The sequence below is a fragment of the Ambystoma mexicanum genome, chromosome 12, assembly GCF_040938575.1.
Source record: "Ambystoma mexicanum isolate Mex_15411 chromosome 12, UKY_AmexF1_1, whole genome shotgun sequence".
NCBI lineage: Eukaryota > Metazoa > Chordata > Amphibia > Caudata > Ambystomatidae > Ambystoma > Ambystoma mexicanum.
The window spans coordinates 586,144,124-586,156,942 of NC_090936.1; the positions used below are offsets into that span (position 1 = coordinate 586,144,124).

The 12,819-nt window shown below is 44.8% G+C and overlaps 1 protein-coding gene across 1 annotated transcript in view; it reads left to right on the top strand.

The window, feature by feature from the left end:
- GRK2 (G protein-coupled receptor kinase 2) overlaps window positions 1–10,146 on the top strand; it is a 474,914-nt gene extending 464,768 nt beyond the window's left edge. Inside the window, exon 21 of the mRNA XM_069628947.1 lies at window positions 8,991–10,146. Within this exon, the coding sequence (XP_069485048.1) occupies window positions 8,991–9,149 (159 nt within the window). The 3' untranslated portion in view covers window positions 9,150–10,146. The remainder of the gene's footprint in view (window positions 1–8,990) is intronic.
- Window positions 10,147–12,819: the final 2,673 nt, after the last annotated feature.

Below are 12,819 nucleotides of genomic sequence, written 5' to 3' on the forward strand. Positions count from 1 at the left end.
TTGGGTAGAAAGAAAAGAACAGACATCCAAATGTAGCCTTCAATGTATGTCAAATATGCATGTAAGTCGTCTGAAAACCGGTCCAGGCCGTACGTGAGACGAGGTATGACTTTTTTAATGTAGAACTCTCTAAGCGGAGTCGCTGAAAACTTCCCAAATTTTGATTCAATGGCCCGTAGTTGCCTAATTGCAATCTCAGCTTTTAGTTTCAACTGGCTTTTAATTAAATTAGTCGTTCCTGTTCCGGAGAAGTAAAAGCCCAAATATTTAAAGGCCGGTTGGGCCTTAATGATTTTATCACCACAAAGCCAGGTAAAAGCTTTTTCCTTTTTATTGGTTCTGCCAAAGCGCACAATAACGGTCTTAGAAGGATTGATCTTGAGCCGTAGGTCCAAAATGAACCTCTCAAAGGCCATAAGCAGTCGCTGTAGGCCAATCTTTGTAGAGTCTATAAGAAGGAAGTCATCAGCGTATGCCATCCATGCCAGGGAAATATTATTCAATTTAGGACAGACCAAACCCTTGTTATCCAAGGCTTTATTGGCACCACTAACATAAAGATTAAAAATAGTGGGGGCTAACATACAGCCTTGCCGAAGGCCGTTTGGGATAATCAATTCCTTAGAAAGTAGACAATCCAAATTAAGTCTTACTCTGATCCTAGTGTCAGAATAGAGAGCCATAATAATTGCAAGCAGGTGGCTAGGAATATCAAGATCTTTTAGTATTAACCATAGTATTGTCCTATCTACAAGATCGAAAGCCGAGCTTAGATCCATGGATGCCACAAAGATAGATGGTTTGGCAGCCTTAATGGATCTAGACGTAAGGGATTTGAGTATTAGGCCTCCACAGTCGGTACCAATATTTTTTTTTTAAGCCAATCTGTTTGGGGTCAAGGATAGGGTTATCTGTGATCCCTTTTTCCAGATCCCGTAGGACCAGCGAGGCAAAAAGCTTGGATTTCGGATCAGCTATTGCTATAGGTCTATAACTAGCCGGATCCTTCCTAGAGCCCTTTTTAAATACCGGAATTACAATAGAGACCCTCCAAGATACAGGAATGTGTTTACTTCTTAGAAAATTTACAAACAGCAAATGCAAAATGAGGGCCCAATGATCAGGATCAACTTTAAGCAATTTGTTAGTAAAATTGTTAGGACCAGGAGCAGCCGAGTTCTTAGATTTAATTATAAGATTCGCGATGTCTTCTTTATTAAATTCAAGGGTCCAACTCGGACTCTGAATTAGCTCTATCGATTCAGTGCAGTTGGTCGGAGGGTACAAATTTGCAAAATGACCCAAACAGCAGTCTTCGCTAATAGAATGCAGGTTAGCTAGCTTTTGGGGTCTTTCAGATTCATTAATTAGGGACCAAAAGTTGGAGCAATTGGTCCCTCTTAGTGCTTGTAACATGGCTTCACCATCCTGTTGCAAAAGTTGGCCTTTATGATGGATCAACCAATTTTTGTAGCTTTGTTTGATTTTATCTTATGTACAACATCAGGTAGAGTAAGATCGGATTTATGTAGACTTCGTAATTGTTTCCTATAGATAATTCTACGTTCGTAAATTTTGCTATCAGTGCAATGCTTATGTTGGTTATTTACTTTAGGATATTTCAAAGATTGTTTCTCTAAGCTATTGATCGTGTAATGAATGTATGCACTGAAATTAACCGCAGAATAGCAATTCACGCGTTGGTGCAGAGTCATGCCCTCAAAATCGGTCACCATAGTCGAGGTAAACTTTGCATTTTTCCTAAAGGTCCACTTAATTCTATTGCCTTTCGGACTGGAAATTAACTCATGTTTGTACTCAAGTACTCTCGTACTTTTGACATTTACAGTAATTTCAAATATCAAGAAACAATGGTCACTACAACTGGTTTCCCTGACCTCGAAATTACTCATAGCAGTTGACAAGTAGCTGGAAAGAAAGACATAGTCAATAATAGAGGTAAGACCCCGAGCTTTCCATGTAAAGTGTTCATTGTACAGTAAATCCACAGCCCACAATTCCGCAAAGTGAGACCACATCCTACCCCTCAACTTGGGATTACCACCAATTCTGACTGAATCACCAGTGTTGGCTAAAAAGATATCACCAGACATGCATTCACTATAACAGTCCGCATTTAGATCACCAGCAATAACCAGTTGACCCCCTTTATTATTAAGCAGCCACTGTTCAATGATGGATCCCAACTTGGTAAGTTCATTGACAAGTTGCAGATCAGGTAATTCGTTTGGGTTCCAGTACACATTCACCATAAGAATGGTTAAACAGTCATGGGTTGCCCCAACAAAACGGACACAATGAGAAAGTGATGCGAACAGCGCCATTCACCAGTTTTTACTGGGTCTGTAGTTATCTTGGCTGCTATGAGTCCCCCTTTGGGACGGCCCTTATTCCCGCCATGAGCACAGTTAGAGGTCACCATAAAACCATCCCATCCAGCATAATTCAGTTCTACACCAGGTTTCTTGAAGTAGGATAAAGTCACACTTAGCAAGGAAACACATATGGTCCTCATTCTGCAAGAGGTTAAAACTACCTCTCGTATTCCAACTCACAAAATTTAGAGCATGTTCGGAGCTAGAGTGGTTTACCCAGCCGCTTAAGCGAGTCAATCGACTCGCGCAGGGACAGCGCTAACCACCTCCATTCTTGCTTGTCCAAGTCCGAATTGGTTTTAGAATTCACCCTATCAGGATTTGGCCGTAAATGGCCAGTTTCATGTTTCACCTGCCTAGGTAGACAATTAGGGTCCTTAGGTGAGGTGGCCTTATGTTCATATATATTGAAACCTCGGGATTGCAGTTGTTCAGCCTCCTTCAAGAGTAACGATCTCACCAAAGGTGAGGGGATAGTCAAAAGAACATAATCATACCTGTGTTTATGTATGAAATCAACCAAATAGATATCCGCAGATGATATAAGATTGAGTTCGGGTATGGCGGCAAACAAGGATAGAATATAAGATCTATTTAAAGGGGCATTACCATTGTCCTTAAAAAGCGTTTTCAGGATTAAGCCAGGGAGTTCAGGCCTGGCTGGTTGTCTTAAGTCAGGGTCGGGTAGCACAGCAGAAGATGGAGTGTGTTCATATTCTTCAAAGGGTTCGTTCGAATACCATTGCTCTTCAAGGCCCCTAGTCCTACCAGGGTCACTCCCTATATTGCTAACATATGAAGATTCTATGGTCTTGATTGGAGCAATAGGAGCGGGTAGTTTAGACTCTGGTTGGAGTAACATATTGTCTTTAAGTATCTTCAAAATAATATGTTGAATTTCATCTTCCTTTTTGTTGTAAGTGGGCCCCACCTGCCCTTTCCCCACAGCATTGGGAGTCATTGTTGGCTCCTGGGTAATTCCCACAGTATTGGCAGGATTATGTTCACTAGACAAAATAGGTAGAAAAGGAACTGTAGATACAGTCGAACCAGTGGTGGTAATACCGGTGTTTTCAGTGACAACACATTTTTTTTCCTGGTTTTGTCATCGAACCAAGATTGGGAACATAGTCATCATGTTTCAAGTCTAGCGTAACATTATTATCAATCGGATCAGCTTGAGCATTCCGACCCCAAGACAGATTATGGTTAGAACGCTCAATAAGATTATCAAGAGAAGGAATCGTTTTAAAGATCTCATACATGGCTTTCCTTTTCTTTTTTAAAACCTCACACAAAGCCAAATCCCCCTCAGAAAAGCCTCGAGATTCATGGGCATTCTCTACTAGTATGACATCGTGATTGTGTTGTGTGTTTAAGTTTTTGTTTTGATTTTCACATTTTTTCTCGGGAACAGAGATTGCCTCCACGTCATCAAGCATGGCATGTTTGAATTCAGACGTCCTCATAAATTTGCGAGAAGATTTTTTGAGGGCTTTGTTGCAGTTTTTTTTCTTGATTTTAGCCAGTTTTTTCCCCTGCCGTTTAGATATTTTTACTTCAAAATCCTCAAATTTATCAGGTAATTCTTTTTCAATTGAAGACTTGTTACCTGTGGTCCCTTCACCCAGGGGCAGGTCGACACTACCTTCTTCCTGAGTGGGAGGTATTATAATTATTTCATCTGCATGTAAAGGAATGGTCTTAACATTCAGAGTTGTGGCACCAAAAACCTCCCTCAACTCCTTCCCCAGAATAGGCGGAAGTACCGTAGTAAGGGACTCCCCCAGATTCTTGGGTAGGTTATCTATTTCAGATGCCAAATTGGTTATAGCAGCCGTTTGTTTTCTCAGTTCAGACAGAATCAGGCGATTAAAAATCCCCATCATTGCCATAAAATCCGTATTTGCAGAGTGACTAGATTGAACCAGCTCCCCGATGCCCACAGTAGCAAAATTCTCCGTACGCGAGGCAACAAAATCCTCAGATCCTAAAAGTAAAGAGGATGGGGATTCATTGAAATTATCATAATCAAAATCGCTAGCTATGCATGGGTTCTGTGCATTAGTAACCTTATCTTTGTGCAGGGCTATTTTCTTTGTAATTGGGGTATCATCAGGAGAGTTGGGTTCCAAAAAGAGAGGTTGGGATGGGTCTATTGGATCCTCAATATTTTTACCTACAATAGAGCAGTCTTGTGCACATTGCAGCAGTGCTTTCCCATCATCGTTGATATCAGGTAGAGGGAGGGCAGCAGCTCTGGTTAAGCTTGCCCGTCTAGTGCTGACAGCAGCAAAAAAATCAGCTCTAACATCATTTTTCATGGCCAGCATTTTGTTTTTCCTCATCTTGTAGATGTGAAAAAGAAAATAATCAGCTTAGAAATAAAAAGTAGAAGTAAAGGTATATTTGTGTTCAAAGGGTACAAAAACAATAACAATGACAATACCACGTAATATTTGGTAAACCAACCCCCGACCGCCGCCAGCCGAACAGCCCAACAGCCACACTTCCGGAGCACTTCGGATGCGCACGCGAGATGCGCGTGCACCAGTGCTAAAATGGAAGAGGCTGTGGATGGAGCGCAGGCGGGAGGCGGAGCAGAGAGGGCGGGGCTGAAAAGAGAGAATCAGAGAGTGAGTTGAACTCTCCGCCCAGCAATGAAAATGAATATGCGGCAAGAGCCGCAGGAGTCAAGAGTTCACCTGGAGTGAGTGACAAAGATGGTTGGGAAATAGTCCAGGGTCCGGAAACAGCACGTTACGCGCAGATGAACGGCAGTAGCGGCTTCACCTTGCCGACGCCGTATCCAAAAACAAAAGGCACACGAAGCAGGAGCAGAAGGCACAGTCCACCCAGCCCAACAGCCACACTTCCGGAGCACTTCAGATGCGCGCGCGAGATGCGCGTGCACCAGTGCTAAAATGGAAGAGGCTGTGGGTGGGGCGCAGGCGGGAGGTGGAGCAGAGAGGGCGGGGCTGGACTGAGTGACAAAGATGGTTGGGAAATAGGCAAGGGTCCGGAAACAGCGCGTTACGCGCAGATGAACGGCAGTAGCGGCTTCACCTTGCCGACGCCGTATCCAAAAACAAAAGGCACACGAAGCAGGAGCAGAAGGCACAGTCCACCCAGCCCAACAGCCACACTTCCGGAGCACCAATGTCCCTTATTACAGCGCTGACAAAAGAGTTAAGAATGAAGGGTACATCAGGAGTAATCTCCTTTGTCTCAGTTGTTACTCAAGAGACACTAGAGTGATATCCCCCGTCACAGTACTGACCCCAATGATAACAGTGCAGTGTGCTAGGGGAGTAGTCTCCCTCTCACTGAGTTTGGTGAAGTCGTGGAAAGAAGGGAGATTTCGGGAGCACTCTCCCTTGTCATATTATACCAGGGGAAGAGGATGTGTATCTATGAATGTGTTTGTTGTTACAGAAGAGTAATTGTGGGACATTAAACCAAGCCCAAAGAAACCCTTGGAAGGAAGTAAACCGGCTTATCATAACGGTTGAATCCATTTCCCAAATTAGCCCCAAACGCTGAAGCAGTTGGACCAGGAGAAGGGAGTCATTCTCCTGGCCCCATCTCCTGTGAACAGAACTATCACCAGAAACTATCCTTTGTTGAAGCAGAAGCTCATTGGAAAGATTGCTAGAAAGCCACCCTACAGTTGAATTGGGAGAAGGAAGTCCTTCTCCTGGCCTTGTTTTTGTTTGTAAAAACCCTGTTTAGTGGTAGGGTCAGAGCAGGAGTTGTTGGACAGAGTTATTTATGTGTTTGGTAGGGCAATCATTTAGCACTAGGGATAGCTAGGCCCTTTTCTTATTTTTTGAATAAAGCTATATGGTGAAAATGCCACCCCTTTGTCCGGCTCCTTCTGACTTACCACAGTCAGTGCTGCCTTTGAAGCACCAATTCCCAGGAGACCTCCTAGGGGATGTTCCTGTACTCTAGGAGGAAGTTGTTGCCTTTCCTGCACAGGGATGCAAGAGGCAGCATCTGCCATTGTTCTAAGCTGTGAAGACCTTTTAGACCAGACATTAATACACAACAGTCATAGCTGGGTCCTGTGCACACATCTGAAACTTGTGTGATATCAAATTGTAGTGGCTTCTATAACTGTGTGCTTTTAGTAGACACCATGTCACAACCAAGCAGGGCTTATATTTACAGGTGTACGTGTCACCAGCCTGACTAAGGTGTACAATTATTAGACTTGGAAACTGGTGCATACGAATAAAAAGCCACTTCTGGCGCCAGAAACGTTGTGTTGCAGCAGCAGTCAGGAATGCACATGTGCTTTTAGAGGGTGTCAGACTAGTTCAGCAAAGGCACGTGTATGCACTATAAGTTTGGCACACAACATTAATGAAAGTAGGGCCCGATTATCAGACCGCCCTTTCACAAACTGAATTACCTGCATCATTTTATATTCATATACATCAAAGAAGCTTGGTCTATTTAGCCACTAGAGGTGGGGGCAAGACGCATGTGAAATGGGAGAGGGCAGCCAGGGACGAAGTTAAGAGCATGAATGATTTTCTGTAGCCACGGTTTTTCAGTAGAATACCCACGGCTACAGAAGAAACAGATTGGGAATGGAAGTGCATCCCACTGAGCAACAAGGGTTTGGGGGCTTGAGAGGGGGCTAGGGAGGGAAATGTAAGATTATGGAAGTGGCGGAGCATGGCATGCGGAGAGGGGCACCTGGTGAATGAGTGGGAGGGCGGGGAAGCATTTTTTCCCCACTGTTTTTCCAGATAACTGCAGCTATACGACTACAGATAACCATGGCTATTTGTAGTATATTGCTATTATAGCCACGGTTATGGGAAAAAGATGTATACAAATTTATATTTTTACAGCTACGGTGAGCTAGGGGGTGGAAAATCACTAGCCATGGCTGAGCTGGTTTCGTTTTAAACTAGGCTAGTGGTCTGGGAGTGATGTAAAATGTACAGTGGCCACAGCCAAAGTCTGTGTTTACGTAGAGATGAACTAATATACTCACAGGCTTGGCATGTTGGTTACTGCTTGGCATTCTATTAAAGCATGTGAATCTATGAACGATCCAATGCTGGAGATTCACATGTGCTTGCCCTCCTCCCCTGGGGTGGGGGGGGTGCTGCTCCGTAGCCAATCAGTCATTACCTCACAGTCTCCACGGTTCAGAATCTGAATATGGCTGCCTGGAGTGGAGCTGAAGCCTTGCCACCTCATTGGTTACTGTCTAAAAGGACCAAAGGAGGTGGAGAGGACTACACTAGTGAATGGCTACACAGGCCCTATGGGGCTTTCTGGATTACATTTTCCTATGGAAAAGTGTGTTAATTATAAATAATTGAAGATTCCCAGTCTGAGGACGGGGAATATTCAAGCATGTAAATCTATGAAAGATACCAATGCTGGAGAAATATAGTTACAGGTAAGTAACAAAGACTTCTCTAGCCAGGGTGCCAATCAATTTACGCTCTTTCCATAGAAAAAACATGGAAATACAACTATCGGGTCTCCTAATACAACAATTAGGAAACCTGAAATCAGGAAGGCGAGAGAAAGGTGCAAGAGTCCGAACTTTTAGGGGAATGGTGAAGGATAGTGCAGTGAAGATGGGAGCAGCTGAAGAGGAGGGGTCAGAAAATGAGGGAAAGGTGAGGAGGCAAAAGGAGGGGGGGGGCATAGTGATGGGAGGAGTAGAGGTGAGGAGGGGATTACATCAGTGTTAGATGAAGCAAATGGGAGAAGATAATGAGGTGGGCATCTGAGACCTAGAGGGGCAAATGAGGATAAGCTGTCAAGAAGGTCCATGGTGAATGAGGGGTGCATCAAGGAAGAGATGGAGAAATCTTAGAACACCAGAAAGGAGGACGAGGTAGTGGAGGATCAAACTAGAGGGTTGCAGTTTGTTGAGTGAAGGAGACTGGGCGAGGGGGGGGGTTGGCTAAGACCTGAATGGAGGAAGGGAGAGAGATGAGGAGGTGGCCAAACCGATCACAAAAGGGGGTTCAGGTTCATACTCTGGCTCCTGCGTAAAATCCTAGCTTGGGGAAGCGACAGTACCCAAAGAGGTCTCTAACAGCCTACCAACCCCCCCCCCCTCCCTCCATGCCTATCCTGTTCTCTTCAGCCAGAGGGACCCCAGTGGACCTCCATGTTCCTATGCCCTTTCCTCAACCCGGATGCTGCCACCACCCTTGTGTTCCCTAGCCCCCACAACACCATGTAAGTGCCAATCCCACGTATTGCCCCCTTTACCCTCCCCTGATCCCGCCCCATTCCCTACCTGCTTCCACCATCTTGGTTCGCTTGTAGACGCAGAGCATCCACACCAGAGCCATCTTTATCTTCCCTCTTCTCACCCTGGCAACCCAATGTTTCCTGCCACTCCTGCCCCCAACTGCCATAACATGCAGCCCCCACCTCCCCTTACGTTTTGGATCTGTGATTTATCTAGACAGAGGCCTCTTGTCTCCATTTCCTGCCGGGCCCCATGCCTCTTTGTGTGTCTCTCTCTTCGCCTGCCATCTGAAACGTGTGTTTTTCCATCTTCCACTCTCTCTCTCTCTTATATGCACTTCACTTCTCTTCCGGCAGAGTGATCCTGAGTTCACACAGTGGAAGAAGGAACTGCGTGATGCATACCAAGAAGCCCAGCAGTTACTGCAGCGCGTGCCCAAGATGATCACCAAACCTCGTTCACCTGTGGAAACTAGCAAGCCTCCGCTGGTCGGTCGCAGTGCCAATGGCCTCTGACCTTGGGACTCCGCCACCTGTGGCCGGCCTCGGCGCCTGCCCTTTTATCTTTTGCACACTGTGCGCGCACACACGTGTACACACACTCCTCTCCTGCCGACAGCCGGTGCTGCTGGACTGTGGAGGCGGCGGCAAGGCACATCGTGAAAAGTTGGAGTGGAAAGGGAGGAGTTAGCCGGGCTGGCTAAAAAGAGAAAAAAACTGCTGTGGAGTGAGAGAATGTTATTTGTTTCAGGAATTTTTTTAATTTATTTTTTGGAATTATTTTTCTAAATGTTTCTTCCTGGGGGGGGTGTTTTATTTTATTGCCAAAAAGGGGAAGGATAAGATGCTTGTTTCTTCAAAGTCTTTTCCATGTTTTATCTTCTGTCAACCTTCTTCCCCTTTCTTGCTCCTCCTCCCTGGTTCACATTTGCCTCTGCTTGTCAATGTGTCATGAGATACTGTGATGGTGCGTGAGAAAGGGGCGGGGACTTAGGAAAAGAGGATGTCTTCGGCTCTTGGACCCCCCTCTTCCTGTCGCCTTTCTGCTGCGCTTTTGTGGTCGTGACGCAGGCACATCGTCACCTGAATGCTGGAAAGTGCATTATTTCAGGTTCCATTGACATGTTATGTATTTGCTTGTTCAGTATCACGGATTTTGGGAGCGTGAAAGAGAGACTGGCTAAATGACACTGCAAAGTTCTAGGAAAGTGAGTATGTCCCTGCCAGGCAGACCTGGCCACTCTTCATGTCTACAGGTTCTCGCTCCTATAGCTGCAGGTCTCACCTCTTCGTGAGGTGCGCCTTTATCACACATGTTCATATGGCACCCATTTGGAAAAGTCCTTCTTTTCTAAAAATGGAGGTGCTGAAAATGTTTTTATAAATCAGGTACAGAGAGTTTGCTGCCCCCCTGTTCTTTCCCTCTCGATCCCTCCCTGGGCTGACCACATTGTATGGACATTTAGTCAACACAAATTCGTTTGAGGGCATCTTCGGTCCCAAAGAGCTTTTGTTAAAAAAAAAAAAAAAAATTAAATAAAAAGCCCAGGGTGCTGTTTGAGGACCAAACCAGTTAGGTTCTAAAAATAAAACTTTGGAGGTTTTTATTTTTTTTAATTGTTATTTTAAATGACTCTTAGCTTTGGCTATTGGCCAAGACAGGCTGGTTTTTAAAGGAACAGTTTCTATGGTCAATTTTGAAGTTGTTAATGAAAGGCATTTTTCAAGAAGACTTCTTCTCCAGCACGTTTGGCGCTGTGGGTTAGATCGATTTTTTTTTAAACATTTTTTTAAATGTTTTTCTTTTTTTGCGGTGGCCTTAGAGGAATGGGATGTACGTTATATTATTTTCTAATGTGTCTTGGGATAAAATGTCACTTAAGTCCACATATTCGGTCAAAATTGAAAATCTGCCCAAAAGAGTCCACCATGAGTTTAACACTAGACATGGTTGAGAATTCCCTTAGATGAACATCAGCTGGAACTGCAACTCCTAAATTATGACAAATAGCACAGTAGGTAAGCAAACCGTATCACGCTTTTGGAAGAGTGAACACTGATGGCACCTTTTTAGGCCTTTCATCCTAAGCAGGATAACACGAGTGACAAAGGGCCCTTCTTTTTGTGGCGTGGACAATGTAAATGGATAACGTTATTAGCAGTATTATAGTGGCATTATAATAATCATTAGGGTGATAACATATCAGCACAATATTATATAGCTGTCACTATCCACCTCTTAACCCAAATCACCATGAAATGTCCTGAAATGCCCGACGCAGCTATCACCAAAATGTATGCACTGTGTATCCAAATCATTGTAAAACTCAGAAAAATGTCGAATGTCTGCAAAATTATCAGGAAGGCATTCCTAAATATCTAAATCGGTTGGCATGGGATATGCAGCTGTGACCACCTCATTAGCGCAGAGTAGTATCCAGTACCAAACCATACATATCTACAGATGTGTTGAGGGCGAGTAAGGCGACACATGGCCTAGCACATGTCATCTCAAACCTCTTGGCTGCCTGTGTGTTGTAGAACTGGTAAGGTACACAGAAGACTGTGGCAGAGTTGGTTCGGGAAGACTGCAGTGCCCATCTAGCGTGTTTCCCTGCCTGCTGCAGATTCCATTCGGTCTCCTTCTCAATGTAGCTTTAGGATCCTGTGTGTTCACCCGCCAGTAGCACATGGTATGTCATGGCACCCTTTAACAGGGCAGCAGCTACACTGGAATGTGCGGATCTCCTCTATGGTGTCTATTACCGTGGATAGTTTACATGCCACTCTTAATGTCCCCTTTCGTCTTTATTTATAACCCTGGGGGGACCTTAAACTATGTCCTAGATCCTTTCCTGTTTTTCTGCTGTATTAATCTGAGGTATTCACTTTTTATGGGGATTTCGGCTATGTTTTATTACCATGTTTCCATTATCCTTTAGTAACCCAAGTTAGACAGTGCTGTGAACTGCTACCTCAATTTTCCAAATTAACGACTTGTGACTCATAATGAATGAATCTGTTACCACAGGTGGCCAGAACGCAGTCATGTGCCATTCATAGTGAGGTCCAGAGGCGTGGGCCTGGGAAAAACCTGTTCCTAGATAGGCTGATTAGAGTCCTTCTGTCCCTCGTCTTTAAGTTAGTGGTTCAGATCCGGTACTTGAAGGGGGAAGGCAAGGGGCGGAGAAGCACACACCTTCAGTAGCGTCCAGTTTTCACAGGCACTATCTCCAGATTTATACAATGGTTGTAACACTTCATCCTACGTAAAACTCGCCAAAGCACCACAGCCTGTTGGAACCCGCCCCTTACTCGTGGGATATCCTGCTTGTCGAATAGTGCACTGTAACGTTCTTTGCACAACAAAAAAATACTGCTTCCCAGGAAGAACTCTGTGCGTGCATTTGCTCCTTCGAATATATGTGGCTGGATGTTCGTTCTAGAACAGTGGCATTTCACTCTTCTCTTTCAAATTGTCATGCATTCTTCCATTTACTTTGTCTAGGGAGCTTAGTTCCTGCCCTACAACTATGATGCTCTTCCTGCTAGCAATGCCGTTCCCGCCAGTCCTAGTTCCCACATGGTGACCCATGCGTTTTATAGTGCCTGCGGCCCTGCCACCCATGGCCAGAAGGTGTTATCTGATTTGCTTGCCTTTCTGTCACTTAACAACTGGCATCTTTGTGTAGCCCTAAGCTATGTTCTGCTCGACATAGTATTTAGGATTTATTTAATGCATTAGCAAAAATTACCACACATGCTGGAGTAACCACAATATTGCATTCACAGTACACTGTGGTCTGCTCTTGTTGGGGGGGATGGGGCGGCGTTTCAGTCAGGCTAAAGAAAGATCTTCTTGAGACTGTCTGGTCAGTACTGGCAGTGCTTCCTCTACCAGAGATGGGCTTCTCACTTACTGCAGGACTCTGTTCCCAGCGTCTGCCAAAGCCTAGATCCACAAGTAGTCTCTCTCTGAGGGAGCCATTGGCTCAAAGTGTACTGCTCCCCACCCTCTCTGGTGCTCAACCAAGCTAACACCAGAAAGCAATCTTGTGTGGCCAAGGGCCTCAACATTGGAGGGCTTGCTGAGGTTCTCACAAAGCACACAGATGCGTAGTCGTGGCACTTCGGTGAATCTTGTGATAAATACAGCTCTTGCACTGTTCTGTTAAGGTGGTGTGAT